The 20993-nt window shown below is 36.7% G+C and overlaps 1 protein-coding gene across 1 annotated transcript in view; it reads left to right on the forward strand.

Moving 5' to 3' along the window:
* Positions 1–594: 594 nt before the first annotated feature.
* Positions 595–20993, forward strand: part of SCEL (sciellin) — a gene marked incomplete at both ends in the record, with an annotated part of 103362 nt that continues 82963 nt past the window's right edge. Inside the window, 8 exons of the mRNA XM_084234903.1 lie at positions 595–637; positions 1282–1399; positions 4506–4565; positions 7021–7089; positions 11531–11605; positions 12244–12282; positions 13578–13652; positions 16475–16540. Of these exons, the coding sequence (XP_084091029.1) occupies positions 595–637; positions 1282–1399; positions 4506–4565; positions 7021–7089; positions 11531–11605; positions 12244–12282; positions 13578–13652; positions 16475–16540 (545 nt within the window). The remainder of the gene's footprint in view (positions 638–1281; positions 1400–4505; positions 4566–7020; positions 7090–11530; positions 11606–12243; positions 12283–13577; positions 13653–16474; positions 16541–20993) is intronic.

Below are 20993 nucleotides of genomic sequence, written 5' to 3' on the forward strand. Positions count from 1 at the left end.
ACTGTGGTAATTGATCAAGGCTAGGAAACTTGGGGCTTTCCCATGCAGTAGTTGCCTAAAATCACCAGTATTTCCCCAGGCTTGTGATTTCCATGCCTCTGACTGCTTCTTTTCTAATCCCGCATAAGATGCCTGGGCTCACTTTGGCTTCTCCAGAGGAGGGACTGCTGAGCCGTTCTTAGGGGAGTTTTGTGAATATATCCTGTGGACTGTACTATATCTCTGTCTCCCTGTGGCTCTGACCAAATTGACAAAATTTGTCATCCTCAAGTTTTTATTATCAGCTCTGGCTCAGCATCAGATATGCCATAGGTACTCAGTGATTATTTATCGATTGAATAAATGAATAAATTGATGGCCTGGTTCAGCCAGTTGCTTGTTATGTAACACTGGGGACACCCACTGCTGTGGGCGTTTCTTCTGTAAAATAAATAGAGTGGAATGATGTCGTATATTCTTTGTACCATATCATGTGACTTGGTCAAAGTATTTTAAAATATGTCTCATTAGCCACAAAAGTCACCTATAGATTCTCAGAGTCAATGGTCTGTTCTCTCCACCACATTTTTCTTTTAGATCCTCACGGGAGGCAGCATGTCCAGTTTCACTTTGAGGAAAACACCTCCCACAGCTAATGGTAACGTTGATGATGTTTCCCTTTCTCCAAAAAAGTTAAAGATGTGGTAAAACAACTCACACTTCCTAGTTTTATAATTTAGATATGCTTAGAGGTCACAGTCTGATTTAATTAGCATTGCTTAACTCAGGCTTAAGAAAAAAGTGTTTCAGTTTTTACGCATGAAGATTTTTTTAAAAATTGATCAAAATGTCCTTTCTTTGTGTGAACTTCTGTTTCTGGCTCCCATGCAATCAAATAATTGAGTGTTTCATAATCAAAAGCACCAGGGCTTGTGGCTATTGTTTACCAGGCCCTTTGAAAACATTTCTGTGTGTATTTCTGAGCCATAATTCTCTGAGTGAAATGGCAACCCACAAAACCCTGGCTTGGTTTATCCTAGACCCGTGGAGCCAGACAGGGCCTCATGAGCTGCATTGGCAGTTTCAGTTGGCACCTGTGCAGTTTTATATGTTATCTTTGATGATGGGGTGTGGGATTTGTTCTTTCTTGCCGGGACATCCTACTTTAAAACAGTACTCACTTGCCAGTCTTGAAGATTGATGCTGGCCAATCAAATGTACCTCTCAAGAGTTCCAAGTCAACAAACACACACTCAAGTCTAGGTAATTACTTCTCCTGATTTTTCACTTTCCTGTGGATAGATATGAAGAGTACCACTCGGGGGACCACACTGAGGCAGCAGGGTTTTTACGAGTTGAACAAAAGAAGAGCTTTTTTACAGGATAACAGCTGGATAAAGAAGCTTCCTGAAGAAGAACGGTAAGTGGGTGTGGAGAGATTGAGTGGGTGGATGAGTAGAGAGAGTCATTCTCTATTTGGGAAACTAACAACCAAGTGGAAAGTGAATATTTTCTTTCCAAAACGCTTTGTTGCATGGTTTAATTTTTGGTAAGTTTTAGTAAGCATAAATTGGCTACATCTGATTTTTAAGAATATCGCTACTGTTTTTAATATTCACTTACTAAAGAAAATGTGAGTCATTAGAGAAAGTGGGTTTAATTCTTACGAGTAGAATAGACATTGGTGCTTACTTGATAAACTGACAACAAAGATAACTTTCCAGTTTCCAAAAAGTCATATTTACTCCTTGGTAGGGACTTTCCTAATGATACTGATCATCTCTGTTGAAACAAACACGTAACTTACAAATTTAATAGTAAGTTATCTAAACTTTCCACATGCACAAGTGAAATGGATAAATTCCCAACTCACTTGAACACCATTGGCCATATACCTTGAGCAATTACAAAGGTGGTAAATGTGGTGTTAGTTTGTAAGGGAAAAGATTTACTACCAAGAAACTGTTTTCTGCTTTGAGACTTGCTTCTGCCAGCAATATATTTAAAAAGGTGAAAATGACAAACATAGGCATGTAACCCCATTGATAATAGATATTTGTAACAGACATTAGTCCAGTCCAGATATATATTTATATACATATGGATAAATATTTAAAATTTCCTTTTATGAAAAGATAAACTCATGCAATTTGCAGCAACATGGATGGAGCTGGAAGGGATCATGCTCAGCGACATAAGCCAGAAAGAAAAAGAAAAATACCGGATGGTCTCACTCATAGCAGGAATTTTGAAAACCTAAATAAGGGAGCAGGAAAAAGACTAATAATAATAAAGTAAAAAATCAAAATCAACAAGCAGCTATAAACCAGAGACACACTACGGGGGGTGGGGGAGGGTAGGAGGGATTAGGGTCAAAATAAGGGGGGTGGGAATTGTATGGGGACTATAACCAAGATGAAAATGCAAGCATTGTGCAAAAATGAAAAATGATGTAAAAAATATATAAAAGAAAAGAAAAGAAAAAAGAAAAAAAATTCCTTTTGTGTATTAGGATTGATATTAGGCACTTTACATTTAAACATTACTAAATCCAAAAACCACACAAGGTTCGGGTTATATCTTTATTTCACAGATGAGGAATCAGAGGCTCAGAGAAGTTAAGTACCTTGTCCAGTTGCACTCAGTTATTAGTTGATGGAGATTTTAACATGTCTAATTGTCTTTTCCATTAACCAGTGGTTCTTAATCAGTGGTTCTTAATCTTGCTCTCAGGGGGCATTTGGCAATGTTGGGAGACATTTTCAGTTGTCAAAACTGAGGAATACTCCTGACATCTGGAAGGTAGAGAATAGGGATATTGCAGAACATACTACAATGCGGAGAACACTCTCCATAACAAAAAAAGCCTTTCAAATCTATAAAGTCAATAAGGCTGAAGCAGAGAAATCCTACATTACAAGTTTCTCCACTATGTCCATTCATGATTATTTAAGGAACATACTTGTACCTGTTAAATAAAAATTTCACTTAATTTCTGCACTAAATCTTCTTGTTTTAAGAGATTAAAGTGATATTTAAAGATTCACACTAACTTTACAAGTCAATATTCTTGGACAACAATCATTTCCTGCACTGAAGCTACATTTACCACTTCCCTCAGAGCCTAATATACCATTTCTGTATTTCCATTGTGATAAAATGAGGTCAAATGTAGATCATAAGGTATGGGTTACAAATATTTGCACAGATGGGTAAATATATAGATGTCTGAAACAAATTACCATTGATAAGACTGATGGTTTGATGCCAGGCATGCCTCTTTAAAATGATCCAGGAAAGCCAGTCTAGATGACATGGCAGCTGCTGAATGGAGGGAAAACTGACTCTGGAGTTTCCCCCAACCCTACTGATCCAGTTCTGTGCTATGTGTTATGATTCTTCTTCAAGTAAGACTGTGTCTTTTGTCCAATATTCTCCTACAAGTTTAGGGAAGGGATTCCAAGAGAGAAGGAAATTTCTCTTGGGATCCTTGAGGGTGTCTATTTGTTATAAGTATTGCTGTTTCACAGTTCATCTTTATTTTTAATTGTCTACTATAATTCTTTTACAGCTTTATTATAAATGGTTCCAGAGTGTTGGGTAATGTTTTGGAGCAGAACCCAGATAAATGTGGTATTTCAGGTTTGGTTGGGTTGACTTAAAAAAAAAAAAAATTCAGGCAATTACTGTCTGCCTTGACTCAAGGCCAAAGGCTCTACTACATGTTTTGACATTTCCCAAAGCTGCCTGTACTTTCAGATCCACAGTATAAAGTAAGAACAACATGACTTTGAGGTTTTCTGTATGAAGGTCTATTGCAGGGATGACCAATATGAAATGTGAACATCTGGAATAAAAAGATCTGGACCCTAGACCCTCTTCATCATTTTTTAAATCTTTGGTTTTTAGACAACCACAAAATTCATCATTAATTCCCTGATCTGTGAATTTAATATTATAGTTTCTTCCCTGTGTAATTCACAGAATTATTTTAAGGACCAAACAGAGTCAACTATGTGTTCATTGGGTCAAAAATCAGCTAAATCTCTTGTGAATAATCAGCCTCCTTAACTACAAATATTGGTGCTGATTTTCCTACATTTTTTTCAAGAAAAACTATCAAGTCCATGAAATGAAAGTGTCCAGACATTTTAAAACATTTTGGGGAAGCTTTTGATTTCCTGAAGAAAAAACTCTTCTAGTATATACAAGGTAAATGGACAATTGTTTCCATACTTTGATGAGAAAACAAAACAACAAACACTCATCCCATTGTTAAATAACATGGAAATCTCTTGGAATAAATTAGAATATTGATAATTTGTTCTGACAAACCTGTTTCTTTTCACCATGCTTTTTCAGGTGGTGACTGGTTAAAATAAATACATGGTTGTTTTTCTATGCCTGAAGAGCAATGAATTAATCTTATCAAAAATTAAGGGCTCTTTCCCTTATTTCCCTTAGTTAGTGCTTACTAATTACTTTAGTAACTCTTCATGTGATTTAATTTTGTTCTTTTTCTGCAGCGATGAAAATTATGGTAGGGTGGTGCTCAACCGACATAATTCCCATGATGCTTTGGACAGGTGGGTGTTTCAGACAAATTACATCATTAGCAGAAACACAAAGACAGTAGTTTTGAGAGAAGACTTGTTCAAGACAGGCTGAATATTTGTGGCTAGCCTCAGGCATTCCCTGATGTTCTGGGCACATGAAGGAAAATCTGTGATAACATCATGAATTTCCACAGGACAAAATTTGTGGTTCTCTAGATACATTGTTTCCAGAGCTACACAATAACCTATCCTCTGCTTTCCCACTGAGGTGTCCCTCCTGATGGGAAATGTGACCAGATAATATATCTCTGAACCTTGAAGAAAGGAACCCTACAATACAGAAATAACAGCTCCAGTAATACTTGCTTTATGGTGCATTTAAAAGCTCCTAAGCTTGTGGAAAACTACTAAATTATACTCAACAGCAAATAGAACGACAAAGGCCAATTAGTGTTAGTAGAAAATATAGACAAAACTGGTAATCACAATGATGTAAATAATCTGAGTAATCAAATAAATAGATAATATTCTCATTAGAATACATTTACACTCATACACATACAAACAACCACACCCATCAGAAGAACCTAATTATTTATTAGACCCAAGTTTTTATCTGGCCCTCTATCCTGTGTCTATTATAAGAGGTACTTAGTACAGAAGTGTGATAGCCTTTCATTGTGTGTTCTTTAAAGCAGACTTGTTGAGTCTGTCTGTTTTAGAAACCTTAATCTAGGGTATCCCTGGTGGTGCAAAGGGTTAAGTCTCAGCACTATGAAGCTATCAACAGCCACTGCAGCACAAGTTAGATCACGGTGCAGCAGACCTCTCCTGTCTAACCCGCTGCCCCCTTCAGCAGTATATTTCAGTCAATTTGCCTGTTCTGCTCCCCACTCTCTCTTTGGTGAATCCTCTCACCCCCCTGCACCTCTGGCCTACACCCCAGTTCTTATATGCATAAATACATAAATCTTTTTAAAAAATAAAAAAGAAACCTTAATCTATGAATTTGTCTAAATCCTTTTCAACTTGATGATTACTTTGATCTGTTCTATAAGTGTTAGAGCCCTCTGCATAAAGTATCCAATTGACTTTGCAATTTTCAGCCTGGCTGTGACTCTGCAGACTACCTGTGGCTTTTCCTTGGTTTTCACAATGGTCCGCTTGCATTCACACAGTAACCATGATGGATCAACCTGATTTCTCTGTTTTCTTAAGTTGGTGAATTACATTAGACATTTTTCTTCACATTTTCCTTGCTTTAACTGGCATTATTCCCTCTACCTCTGTTTGAAAATATTAACATTTACTTCTCTGCCAAATCCCAGCACAAACTTCATTCATAAAGTCTCTGATTCTGATCCAAAAATAAGCCTTCTCAACTTAGAAGTTGCACTTTACTTGAACTTCTTTCATACTAAGAACCACTTTATATGGTAGGATGTATGTGTGTAATTTGTCTCTCTAGCTCTGGGTGAAAAGTGTCCATATTTATTTCATTCACAATTTCCTCATAGTCACTAGCATAGTACTTTGCATGTGGTTTACCTCCCAAATATTTGCTTAATAAAAATATACTACATCAAGTTGAAATTAAATATTAAACATTCTGGTTTAGTATATTCTCTAGTTCAATATCTTTGATCTGTCAACTTTAAAACTGCTTTGAAATGCAATCACAGTAAATCATCATGTAATTCCCCAAAGGGATTGCTGTCCCTTTATCACTGAGTACATAGGCATTATGTGGACTTTTTGATCAGGATTGATCAGGATAGTTCCACCGCTTCTGTGATCATGATTTCTGTTCTTTCTAGTCTCTTACTGTCTTGTCCTCTTTTTCTGTTTATCTGTCTTCCACAACTCTTTGCTTTATGCCTCACCTCTCCCTATTTTATCAGCCTTCTCATTTTCTCCTCCCAGTAGCTAACCTCTTTCTTTGCTCCCACCTTCTTTTCATCTTTTCTTGTTTCCCTCTCTTTTTTTCCCTCCCCCCCTCCCTTCTGCTTCAAGTTCTTTTCTTTCAACCCTGTCCACGGTGCTGAACTTCAAATAAAGCAATTTGTAGTTAGCCAGTTATATTGCCTTATGGCCCTACTAAAACTGCCAATAACATAGCTGATTGTGAGTTCCTACTATGTAAAAATCAGCAACATTGACAAAAGTATACATTAGTTATTAGCCACTTTGCATGTTGTGTTATTTCTTAAATGTATTTATCCCCAATTTAATATGTTTCATTGTAGTTAGAAAGAATTGTAGCCAGAGAAGAAATTGCTTTATGAACATGGGGAATTAGGTGTGCCATAATTTATTCTATCCAAGTCAAAACTTTGAAAGATTTGGATATCCAAATCCATTTTTTCTTCACAACATGTGCATCTCCTACCTAAGGCCAGAAGTTTGCCAGATTCATTCATTATAGGTTTTATAAACTATTTTTTGTTTGATCTTCCTGTAATTGTTATTATTATTTTTGCTATAGGAAAACAAATGGGCTAGATGAGCCAAAAGCCACACTTAGTCGGTACAGATCTGATGACACTTTGGACAGGTAAGGTACATTTGAACCATGTAATCAGAATGGACAACATGTATTAAATTTTACTTATAAAACTGGAAATATTTAAGTGTTTACCAAACTTTGCCATGAACCATGACTTTATTACCAGGCACAGACGGGCTATAAGGATTGAAGCATCTTTTTTTCCAAACTTATAAAATTTTGATTTAATACACTATTTCCCTAAAATTCTGCTACAAATAGATTGATATGAAAAATTCTAAAGAAACAGGTTTGAGTATAGATAAGGTGGACATTGCATAGAACTTGTGCAATTTAAGTGGAGGATGTAGTTATTTTTGTCAAAGTGAGTAGTAAGTCTTTGTTCTATTCTATCTTTTCACTCTTCTGTTGCAAGTGTGGAGAAACAACAATTTCTGCACAACTACTTTATGAAGACACTGTATATTTTAATAACATAGTATTTTTGATCCATCCTAAGATAAAGACATTAGCTCTTTGCTTTAGAAAGTAAAACCTTTTGGGCCTCCTCGGTGGCGCAGCAGTTGAGCTGGGTTGCAAAGCTGCCCGCAGCCTTTGCAGTGCCGGTTCAATCCCCAGCCCCGGGGTGAGGGTCCCACATGGTGCGCAGACCTCTCCTGCCACCCGCTGCTCCCCTCAGCAGTGTACTTCATCAGTCTGCCTGCTCTGCTCTCCCCTCTGGCTCTGGTGAATTCTCTCACCCTCCCGCGCTTCTGACTGTACCCAGTGCTTGTATAAATAAATAAATAATTAAAAAAAAAAAGAAAGTAAAACCTTTTTGGCATTAGAGTAATTAATAGCCTTAACAAAAATGAGTTTGTTCAAGTGTCTGTACAAGCTCTCATCTCCATGGAAATGTGTGTAAAGTGGTGTGAAAATAACTTCTGTCCTTTTGCCTTTGCTTTGTGAGTTGTCATATTGCACCATTAACAGAAGAACGAAACTCTATATTTATAGGAATGAATTTAAAAGTGAAACAATTAAGCCTCAAGGAAGTTAGATATGTGGGAAACCTAGGCTTTGTGTGCAGTTTGTCTGGAAGTTTATAACAAGTAAATCAAGGTAGGGCTGGACCAACCTCACAGGCAAACTACTTGAGTCATTTGCAACCTTGAATGCAAATCATAATAACCACACAAGCTTTTAAAATTTACTGATGCCTTGGTTCCCACCACCTTTCACCTCCCAAATTATGATTTAATTAGTCTGAGGTGGGGCTCAGGCATTTTTTAAAGGTTATGGAATGATTCTAATCTTCAAAAATATTCAAAACCACCAAATCTAGCCCAAACCTGTCTTTTATACCGTCGATAATAAGGTCATGGAGCATGTCCTTCATTTACACGGGGGTTTATAGACGTGTTTGGAAGAAATATCCTGGACAGCTAATGCCCAAGGCTGTCCTGCCTCCTAACAGTAGCCTACAATTCTCTGTGTGGAAATAAAAGTGAGGAAAAGGACACAGGGGTCAGTAAGGAAAGGAAAGTCCTGTTAGCAGCGTCGGACTCTCTCATGCAGGCCACTCCAATGCCAGATGTGAAATAATTTTAGGAGGAAAATGATTAAATATACCAGTGTTCGTGCATGTGTGCTTTATGTGTTTTTCAATAATGCATTTACTTGAAATGAATATGAGACAAGAACTGAATTTACATTTGAAGAGTTCACTTTAAAAATATACATATGTCTATAAAAATATGAGACATTCAAAAGAAACATAATAATAGTGGACATAGCTTGCAGAGATGGCCCAAATCCTGTGATATATATAGACTAAATTGGAAAACCTAGGTTAGGAAGACCTCTAGTGTTCTGTTGTGGAAGTGTAATTTTTCCTTTGTGTGTGTTTTTAAAAATCATATTGCTTATTATATTGTTTATGTATTTCCTGTTTCCAAGACTCCTTTTAAAACAACCTATTTCATATTATAAGTTGACACAAGTTGACAGAATCTTCATTTTCAGGGGACATACAAAGTCCATCTTCCTAAGAAATGAGAAATTAATGTTTGTATTGAATGCTCGTTTAGAGCTCTCTTCATTACTATTCATAAACTTATCCCCTGTTGGCACAGAGGAGATAATGGAAGTTAAGAGTAATAGCTGAAGGAAGGCGTGTTGACCTATTATATGAGTGTTGGGTACAGTCAGACTACATGATCAGCTGTATGACATTGGACCCTGCTAGAATGACCTTGGTGACAGATTGCTTCCTAGTTGTATGGCAGAAAGTCACCCACATTTTCCAAGACTCCATTTCTTCATCATTACGTTTTCATCATCAAAACATAAACAATTGTGCCTACCTTGAAGGGAAATGTTCTGAAGGGTAAAGGAAATTGTATAAAATGACCCACATAAAGTAAGTAGCTGCTTTTATTATTACATGCAGTATTGTCCACATAGATTTACAATCTAGTATTTTTATTAACCTCATTTAATTTTAGCAGAACTCATATTTAACCCTTGAGAATATTTGATATTAAGGTTCTGTTTGCTTAACATGGGTTGTTGTTTTCAGTATACCAAAGTTGCAGTATCCCAAGATTAACTTTATCATATAGAAGGATCTCAGAGACAGCTGTAAAGTCTGAGCAGAGTTTCCAAGGAACATTTAAGCTTTAAGATTTAGGATTACCTGACATCTTACTTATAGTAATCACAGTGGTTTACTGTAGAGCCTTAAGATATAAACATTTTAGAAGCTAAGCAGTACATTCAGGGTATATATTCATTGTCTTTAGCCTGATTATCACTCTAGATATGAGTTTTTTATACATGGATTCTCAGATTTGGTACAAGTAACTGCCTGTACTATGAAACATCTGTGGAGAATATGAAGATTTGGAGGATTACAGTCTTCCTTTTTGCATTCTAGGGTTATTAGTTTGTGGCATTATGTTGCATAAACAGAAACTCTGTGAATTGACTCATAGACATTTCATGTATTAGAGCTATTTATTCAATAGTTTAGTTACCTGTCAAAATGACATCTAGAATTGAAATTATTTTTAACCTGTGCCAACTAAGTCATATCTTTTCCCACATGATTTTTTTTTTTTTTTTAGTGTGAGGTAAAATCAGTGCCCATCTTCACAGGAATGGTTTACATAAAGCACTGTGCTAACGTTGATGGTATGAGCAGAAGTTTATTGTTTTAGTAGATACATAGTGTGGGATGGATCAAGAGAAGAGGTTTGTTGAACTTTTGTTTTCCTGAGCCCAACTCAGGAAAACATCCTAGTTTTGTGCAAGATGGCAGAGTACTCCAGAAGACTGCATCATATCTCAGGAACATTCCCGTCCCATGTGAAGGAGAAAAGGGAAGGAACAGGGACTACACTCATGAGACCCCACTACTGGCATGGAGGCTACAGGATTCTTAATTTGTATTGTCTCACCCAAGGGACAAATACACCTTCCCCACACCTACTCTCCAAGAAGAGAACTGAAATTAGAGGGATTAAAACCTCTGATGGCCAATAGAGTCTACTAACTCAGGGTGATAGTCAAAAGTAAATTATCACACTTTTTATCAGGGTGGAATGACTTTGTTGATGAGTTACCATCTTACCCCCAAATCTCGGTGGCTTAGTGCAATAGATTACTGCTTGCTTTCATCAGAGTCCTTTGTGATTAACGGAAAGAGTGGGGACAACTCTGCTCCAGGAAGTGACTCAGTGACCTAAGTTCTTTCCATGTTTTAATGCTGCTGTCTTCAATGCATGGATAGCGAAACCCCAGTTGCAGGGGAAGAAAGAGCATGGAGAATCATGCAAGAGAATTTATAATGGGTCTGGACGTGGCAAACAACATTTATGCCCACATTTTTTAGTCTAGAACTCAATCAACTTATAATGAAGATTGGGAAATATGGCCTCTGTGTGCTCAGAAAGAAAACAAGTCTGGCAAATATAAAACATTGTCCGTGCTATAAATCATCACTGAAGTCTTCTACTGGATGCCTTTTAGTAACATAGGAAGTACTGTCATTGCTAAGCTATATTATTAAACAATAGCAAACACAAAATAGTCAACAGATTAACTGCTTGATGAGTTGTCAGGGATAGTAGAAAAGCATAATTATTGTATTCATAAATTCCACATGTTAACTAGGCTTATTTTGGCTATTATTTGCAGTGTATAAAATGTTGAATCATTACGTTCTACAACTGAAACTAATATAATGTTATATATCAATTGTGCCTCTATAAGAAATTATCAGAAAAAGAGAAAGCAAAATAAAAATTGCAAACTGTATTGAAATAGCCTCATAGACTGTGTCACAAGTAGCTTTTATTAATGCAATATTTTCTGAAATATAAAACCTGAAACAGTTCTCTGTATTAGAGAAATAGTCTGTTGTGAGGTTATTATATCACAAATGGGTCTGAAAGGAGTTTAATAATTTTAATGTTCATCTAGACTTTTGTCTTGTTTCTTCACAAAGGATCTCAGACAGAAATGATGCTGTTAAAACATATAAGGCCAATACCTTGGATAACCGACTAACTAATAGGTACCAGTATCTACTAACTTTGGGAAGGTCTCAAGTATGACATTTTTATGATCGTTACTTATTTACTTACAATTCTTAATCTTACTTAACACTGTTCTACAACTTCTTGTTCTCTATTTTTTAACTAAAAACTTCAGGGTGAAAACTTTTAGTCTTGCTCTTGATTAGAGAGAAATAAAATTTTGTTGTCTGGTTTAAAAATACTGCTCATCATTAAAGAAAAATAAAATCTTATTGCCTAGCTTAAAAATCAAGAAATCTCATTACTTCCAGTCTTCATTCTTGCCATATTCATATATCTGTTTAAGTTATCCTGGTGGTAAGATTATGAAATACACATAAATGCTAATTTTCTATTTTTTTTGCTAAAGAAAATTACCAAACCCCAAAAATAAAAGCATTGAGTTTAAGGTACTGGATTTTCTGAAGGAAAAAATTTCCCTAGGAATTTAGAGTGAGATATAAAAAGATCATAAATCACCTTATGAAATTTATCCAAATACTAATACTTTATCTCAAATAATGTCTAACTTCTAATATAATAATAATAAAGCATTATTATTTTAAATTCACGGGCAATTGCAAATAGATGTAAGCATTTATTCTTTTGTGCTGCTCAAACTTTTTTTTTTTTTTCTTACCAGAAGCTTGTCCACGTTCAAATCACCAGAAACAACAAAAAAGTATGTACTTTTCTAACTGGGGTTGTATGTCAAGAACCAAGTGTATTTCTTTGTATGTGTTCAAGAAAAACCTGGGTTTATTACTCTGAGGCCAAATTTTTATTGTAATACAGCTACGTCCCCATTAGTTAGACAGAATTAAGTTGTAGAAATATTGACATAATCCATAATGTTTCAATATTTAATATCTAGATTTCAGGGTTTGTTGAGCTCCACTCTAGCCAAATGCCAAAATATAAATGATTCTTTTTCTTCTTATAATCTAGACTATTTAATTTTTTCCCCCACAGATTTTTTTCTCCCTATTCCTATGGCGACTAATTCTTGTTCTACATTTCACTTACTACACAAAACACCCATCATATCTAAAACTCAGTTGAGTTGTAAAATCATGGATTTGCTAACAATCTACATAGATGAAATATATTTTTCTGGAATATACTGCTGCTACTGCTGCTATTTATAAGCTTTTTAAGCAAGGTAGATTTTTGAAAATTCAGTTTTTAAGTTTGTATTTACAAATAAGGTCATTTCCATAGAGGATCACCGTTTTCAGTACTTGAAACAGACATGGATCACTTCTTTTTTTTTTTTTTTTTTTTTTGAGGTCTGTGTATTAACAAATGCAAAAGACAAATTAAAAATGGTGTGATTTTTCAATGTTTTCTTAAATAAGCTAGTACTTTTTAACGCAACAAAACTGCAATATCATTCTGTTCGTCACAATGTTTAGGATTACACACACTCTATAGCCCATCAGAATTGGTCTGGATTACAAGCATACGTCCTTTTTTTTTTTTTTTAAGATTTATTTATTTATGTGTGCAAGAACTGGGGTACAGGCCAGATGCGTGGGAGTATGAAAGGATTCACCAGAGACAGAGCAGGGAACAGAACAGGCAGACTGACTGAAATACACTGCTGAGGGGAGCAGCGGGAGAGACAGGAGAGGTCTGCGGCGCTATGTGGGATTCTCCCTGGCCAGCTGGAGTTGAACCCGTGCTGCAGAGGCTGCGGACAGCCTCACAGCTCTGTGCTCAACCGCCTGCGCCACCCCAGGGAGGCCCAATTACAAGCATACTTCATCATTCATTTCCTTCAGTTTTAGAAAAGATGAGAATCTGATAGTTTATAAAATAAATAAACTAAGGAAGAACTATTTTGTTCTCCAAATGAAACATTTTGTGGTAGAGAGCAGGTAGGAATATGAATAGGCTATAAGACATTTCAAAGGTGGGCTAAAATAAAAAAAAGTTTCCGGAATGTGAACATTTGTTGTTTTTGTGATTCAATAGGCAACCCGGAGGTTTGCTCAGTACAAACACCACCAACACTTCTACCTCTGGTACAACTCCGGTAAAGAAAAAGAGGTATGATGGGTTTATTGGGTGGATGATATTCCTTTTGATGATATTCCATTAAGCAAGAATTATTGTATTCATTTCTTTTTTATTTTATTAATCTATATATATTAATTTTGAGCCAAATTATCCACCAACACCCCCAAAAGTGTTAAGAAGTAGCTGTAGGCAGAACTCCCTTCTGCCCACCTGTGACTTTGCAGGTGCTTCTTTCACCAGCTCTGTCCCTCTGCAGGGCAGCAGCTTCCTGCCTGCCCGTGACCTGCACCATGCGGGACTTCTCTTCACTGACCTCCCTCAGCAGAGGCAGCTCTCCTCAAGGCTGCTTGCCTGCCACCATGCAGGCCTCTCTCTCAGCAAAACTGTCCCTTTTGGGGCAGCTCTTCCTGCCTGCTTTTGTCTATGCAAGTATAATTTACTTTTCTGTCCCTCTCTTAATAAACCTGTTCTTTAAGTTAAAAAAAAAAAAAAGTAGCTGTGACTTTCCTCCATGTTCTATCCTTCCCTTCCCAAGGAAGGGATTCTGATCCTCACACTTAAGTCCTTTCCCCCAATCCTTTCCAAAAAAGCAGTCTTTGCTCTGATTCTCTTAGGGCTTGCATATCTAGCAATGTTTTTGATGACACCATAGTGAGTTGGGGTTTTGAGGAGCAGGCCAGGAGCCTGAGGACCCCAGATGGGCTCTTTGTCAGTTCTTGTCTTAGGAAAGAATTCAACATCGAGACCAAAGTTACAGAAAATCAAGAGACTTATTGGTGAATAGGAAGAACAGGAAAGCTCTCCAAACAGAAAGGGGTCGATGGCCACTGAGGTGGCGAGAAGGAGGTGCTTATATGGGTGGAGTGGCAAGGAGTGGGGGTTTGGTTGTTAGATGACCCTGCATCGTGTCTCTTGTTGATTGGCTGGGCCCATGGGGGTCTCCTAGGATACCCAGGCCCTTTGAGTTCGCCTATGTTCCCTAGCCTACCTTCCCACAACTAGCCTTGGCTCATTGCTTTAGTGTTGTGTTATTGTGTTGGTGTTCTGAACTTTCCAGACTGATAAATGGGCCCAGGGCTTTGGGGGATGGGGAAGGGGAGGCATGTTGCCCTCCTGGTTTCAACACAGTGTTTCTCAATCAGGTTGATGAGTGGACTTAAGGGCTTGGGGTACCCTGTTCCTAATTGACTTCCTATACCCATTTCCTAGCTTCCTCCTTCAGTAGCATCCTGATACCAAAGGGCAATTTACTTCAGGTAGCACCTTTTAATCAACTTCTACAGCAGGGAATGCTCTCACCTGAAATGATGACTGTGATGTGGTCTTATGTCACCTGCCATGCTCCTGAACACAGCCTGTATTGTGGCGGTCTCCTGTGTCTGTAGATCGGGTGGGCCCTATTTTCAAGTGGGTAGAGATATTGCAAGGCATGGATCCATGCACGTGTGAGATTACTGGCCCCTCCTCCTTCTTCCCCTGCATGTCTCCCCTCTTCTGCCTGTGCTGAGATCCATTTATCTGCCAGGCAGATTAGAGGAGCTAAGCCTGTGATAGAATATCCTTGAGGCAGAATGTGATAGGGAAGTGATGTTTGCATGCCCGAGAGAACACAGTGCTAGAGAATCATTATGCAAATGAAACAAAATATACATTTTAAACTTTAGAGCTTTTTAAATGCTCTTATTTCTTTACCATCACCTCAGACCATGTCTAGTACAGAGAAGTTACTCAATATTTGTTGCTGGACCAGTTGATGGTGATAATGTTGCTGTGATTCTCCTGGAGAGAAATAGCTGATTCTAATTTTCCTGTAGTCAGAATTATGGTTGTATCAGCAGAAAATGTGATCATCTTTCTCTTGGACCCAAATTCCATATCCCCCTGATCCTTTGTCTGTTTGAAGTAGTCATAAGTTTGGGAGAGAAATTTAAGGTCAGTTTGATCAGTCTCCTACCCAGTGCAAGATTGTGCCCTCTGACAGGTCAGGAATGAGGACTCCCCCGAAGCAGCAATAAGGCTCACATTTGTGATACACTTTAGACTAGTTCTCATGGTTGGCATCCACTGCTTACATTAAATTGAAATCTTCTTTGATTTACTCTCACTGCATCTTAATGCAGTCCTGTTGTGCCTCAAAGAATAGACCAGCTTCAGGAATTTAAAGCCAACTCCTAATCTCAGTGTTTCCTTCTCTGAGCTACATCTCTCTCCTTGGAGCAGCCTCGCTTTGGTCTCTATCTTAGTCTTTTTGACAGAGGCTTTAGTTATGTTTGTCAGTTAAAAGTATGTCTTGTAATGTGAAGACATATTTCTAATTGTGTGTATAAATATAATTGAGTTTCTCATTGCTGTGATTTTCATTTTCTTACTGTCATAGTTTGATCACAGTTTTTTCAAACCATATTTTGACAGTTTGTTGTTAGACTAGAGCACAGAGTTTGTTATTTTTATTATGAAATACTTCAGATATGCAGAAAAATGGAAAGAAAAAGAGAGATATTGAATAGAGTGTAAGGTTTGTTTTTATTATGAAATATTTCAGATATGCAAAAAGGTGTGTTGATGATAAGCATGGATGAACTTACTACCTCAATTTAGCAAGTGTTATTTTTCAGTTTTCCTTTTAAAGAAATGTCTATGTTTTTCAGACATGGTTACATTATTAAAGAAAATGGGAAAAGGGAACAGATAGCCGAAAATATGACAGTTATCTCCTATTGCATTTATGAAATGGTGAAGTCAGCTAATTGCATTTTTAACTGCGAAATTACTTTCAGCTTTTCCTGGTAGGCATGTAGGTGGGATCAGGCCTTTCAAGCACCATGTTTGTAACTGATGTCATTTTTTAACAGACAGTCCTGGTTTCCTCCACCCCCTCCAGGCTACAATGCCACCCCAAGCACAGGAGCAATCAGAAGGTAAGGGAAAGTGTCAGATCTAATTGCTATGTAACTTGATGGAAGATTGTGTTAGATATTGACAGCATATAATTGCAAATCATTAGAATAAATTGGAGGCAATTTTGTGAACTCTGAGTGCTGAACAAGACAGTGTCCAGCGGGAGTGAGGTCAAGGTACGTGTCCCTGGTAGGAAACATGAAAAGCTGTGAGGATAAGTATGTAGCTCTCTAGGTTTGCTATAGACTGCCATAATGAAGTACCACAACCTGCGTGCTTATCAGAAATTTATTGTTTTCAGAAGCTAAAAGTCCAAGACCAACATGTCCAAAGGGTTGGTTCCTTTAGGAGGCTATAGAGAATCTGCTCCACACTCTCTCCTAGCTGCTGGTGGTTTCCAGGAAGTTTTTGACATTCCTTAGTTTGTGTAAGTTTGTGTTCCCAATCTGTGCCTTCTTTATATGGCATTCTCCCCACTGGTGTGTCTGTGTCCAAATTTTCCCTTCTTCTGAAGACATCAGTCAGTCTTATGGTGGGCACGTACTGTGATCTCATCCTAATCTATTTAATTATATCTGCAATGACCCTTTTCAAATAAGGTCACAATCGTCACTGTGGGTTAAGACTTCAATGTATGAATTTCGGGGAACAAAATTCAGTCCATAAAGGAACAGAGTTGCCAAGAGCCAGTGAGGTTCCAATGTGGGTTCCCAGTGCACACTCCTTCAAGGCCATGATTGACCCAGATGACCAGATACGTGTGGATATGTTTAGCCATATCCTTGCAAACTTTACAGATAGATGGGTATCTTCTATTTCTATTTTTTGCTGAAAGCAATAATATTAACAAAATTATAGACTCTGTGGAGGACACCATGTTGGGAAGGTCAGCAACAATTTAATAAATATTTAATAAGTGATTATTGTGTGTCAGATATTGTTCTAGGATCTTGGGATGGATGGATGAAGGAACAAAACATGTATTCTACCCTCTAATCTTCAAAGAAGCAGATACAGTGTAGAAATTCTATAACCTCTGTCATCTCTAACACAGGAGGAAAAATAGGTCTTCCATTTGTTTTAGCTTTAGGGTATCCAAAATTATTTTCATGTAATCAGCCCCTAGAATATTTTCACCTATATTTCCATGTTTCAATGACACCAATTTTTCCAAGTCAACGATTGGAAAAGAGAGCCATTATTAAATGGCATGCTTGTTATTAGAGTGTTATACTTCCTAAAATTTTCATCTGCTATGTAGGCTTTAATATCTCCTTTTTTATTTCCAAATAATATTTGGAAATAAATGGCCTTTATTATAATTTAGGTTTTATCTATAGGGACATAAATGAATTTTGGTTAAGTAATAGACATAATTTACTTGATTGCTTTTTTTCACCATTAGTATTGCAGCTGTATATTCATATATACAGATATATACTATTATATATATAATTATTGAACATTGAACAATCACAACTTGGAATTATATCCACCTTCTGATAAAATGTTTTCTTTTTAAATCTACTCATCTACAGATGAGTAGTCTTCCAATCATATGAACTGCCAAGACTGGATTATACTTCTAGTTTAAAACCTTATTTCCCTTCAATCTGTTATCAGATATTCTCATGGGTGTTATCTTTCACGGAAATACCTAAGTGGGGAAAATAATAAATAGGAGTTTTTCTAGTTACTATTGTTTCCAGGGATTATAAGACTCATTCAATTTTATTTTGCAAGATAATACCTGATATACTTGGAAATATTTATTATTTATTTCAAAATAAATTCTTATTTTTATTCTCTCCTAATTATTCTAATATTAATGTAAAGTAACACTATAATAGGTGGTTATATATGTGTAAAAATATGGAAGGGTTATTCATGAGTTAACATCCCATGCTTTCAGCTTGTGAATCTCTGCTTGCACAGAACTGACAGTCCTTGGCTAAATGCCCTTAGAATTTATGCATTGCTGGATGTGATTTACATGGAAGATAAAATGAGTCACAATACTCCTATTTCTGATTCCTGGCTCATATCCATAGCACCAGAACTAGGGAAAAAAAGATGATTGGACTTGGTTGATCAAATTAGTTATCCATTCCTTTTTTTAGAGTCACAGATTATTAATATAATGGCTAAACTGGGAGACATCTCTTTGAGGATCAAAGCTAATGTCATGCCAAGTTTTCAGAGGAAGAGAATAATAACAAAATAGCAATGGCTTTGATTTATTAAGTGCTTTTCTTTGGAAGAGCTCAAAGTGTACCTTCTGTTTCTCACCTTTAATGCCAATGCATTCCAAGAGCTGAGAAATAGCCTTTTTAGTAAAAGCTGAAAAATAGAAGCAATTATTAAATGACAAAAGGAAACAAAGTCTTCCAAATGAAATCTTTGTCCCCTTAGGAGACCAAAAGAAAGTGAAGAGAGGTCAAAAACAGATAAAATGGGAACAATGATGTTTAACGCTAGCTAATACAATACTCACCTTATTTTCCTTCATCTTTCACATGTACTCTTTGTCTTCTCCATTTTCTCTCCCTTCCTATCTTTTACAAACATTTTTTTCCTTTAATGCTGATATCTCTGTTTTCTTTTCTGCTCTTCATTTTATGCCTCTTCATTTTTCTATCACCTAATCTTTCCCAGAGACTTCATTTTCTCCCCATATTCCTGTCTGTGCCACACTCTTGAAAAGGCCGCCACGTTCCAAATCATGACAGGAGAGAGTCCTTTTCCTGTTCTCCCATCCACCCCTTTGATTTTATTGTAGCTTTTGATACCAAGGATCACCCAATTCCTCAGTTGTTCCTATCTTGACTTATGTAGTGTGGAGGAAATCAAACTTAGCTGTGTTTGGATTGAACACTTGTGTTGGTATGTTTGTATTAAAATTGATTACAGGCACTAAATAAGCTGTACACCAAAAGGTCTCAGCTTTTTTTTATCAACAGAAGAACCCATGGTAACATACCTTTAGGTATATATATGTGTCTGTCTACACCAATGACTATGTAAATCTGTGTTTAAATTTATTTCTACATCTATAATTACATCTAATGTAATCTATCTATAGTTAATATAATTTTCTAAAATACCATAGTTTATAGTTAAAGGCAAAATATCAGCTTCCTAAGAGAAGTGTTTTATTTATGATATACATGAATCTTAAAATGAAAGACTTAAGACCTGGATGATCAGATAAAATTTTGGAGTTTAAAGCTGAATATCTTTGAAAGCTCTTGTCCCCTTTTTTGATAAATAGGAGATAAACTGTAACTCATGATAGTGAGGTGTAAAAGGTAAAGTTTGCACTTACATAATCCCTTTTCTAGATGATTTTAAGGTAGCCCTTCATCATCAGTATGCAAGAGTTCTCTGATCTCTTCCTTCCCTTGCTGCCTTGCTGGGAAGGGAAACAATCAGCCAGTGTTTTGAATGACCTATGTCAATGAGATGATTTCCTCTGAAATCTTCCAACCAAATACCACCAGAATCTATAGTTTCTTTTCATTTTAACCAACCTAAATCAAACTTTTAGCTTTCTAGTAGCTGTTCCTCAGTACATTCATCTGTCTTTTCTAATGCCTTTCTGATCAAACCCTTCTTCACTGGTTTGCCTCCTTTCTATATCCAGATCTTTGCATCTTAAAAAATAGCCTCCAAAAACTTAATAGCCTCATCTTACAGATCTGTCCCATTGGCACCCCATCTTTCCGCATACCCAAAGTTCTTGGAAGAACTTGATACTTTCCAACTCCATTTTCTGCTCCCACCACCATTCATTCACAGAAACCACTCTTCCCAGCTCACTAAGGACCTTGCTGGTAAATCTCTGTTGACACATCAGCCCCTGTGGCTACTTGAACTTTTATCATGTAGTTGTTTAATAGACAACATGAATATTTGTGGTGTCACTCACTAATTCAGGGTCAGCCAATGAAGCCACTGTGGACAACAAAAAAAAAAATGTGTTTTTTTGTGCGTGTGGTTTCATTTTCCAAGATAGAGAAGAAAATATGCGACTGATAAAAGTGAAAACACACCTAGGAAAATTACCATGTAATTAAATGCTTGCTCAGGATTTCATGATTTCTCACCTATATTCGTTTCAACCTCTTCTCCTTCAGTGGTTTCCACTGCCGGTTAGCTGATTGGTAGAGTTGAAGGCAGAAAAAATATCCTGATTGAGAAGTGCATTGCCATGGCAACCATGCACTACAGTTCTGTTTTTCTGTCTGTAACTATAAATGGGAAAATGTAACCTTTCTCACCATGCTGAAACATTTTTAACTCTACAGATACCAAACCATGTAGAAATTTTGCTGTCAAATGGAATTAAAACAACATATTTCATTTTATCTCAACAAATATCTTCTTTACATTAATTAGAATCTGCTTTGTAAAAAAGAAAGATTCAAAGACTCAGTAAACTATCAAAGTAAGTGACTTTAAAATCCTATCTAA

The sequence above is a fragment of the Talpa europaea genome (assembly GCF_964194135.1).
Source record: "Talpa europaea genome assembly, chromosome: 6".
Classification (NCBI taxonomy): Eukaryota; Metazoa; Chordata; class Mammalia; order Eulipotyphla; family Talpidae; genus Talpa; species Talpa europaea.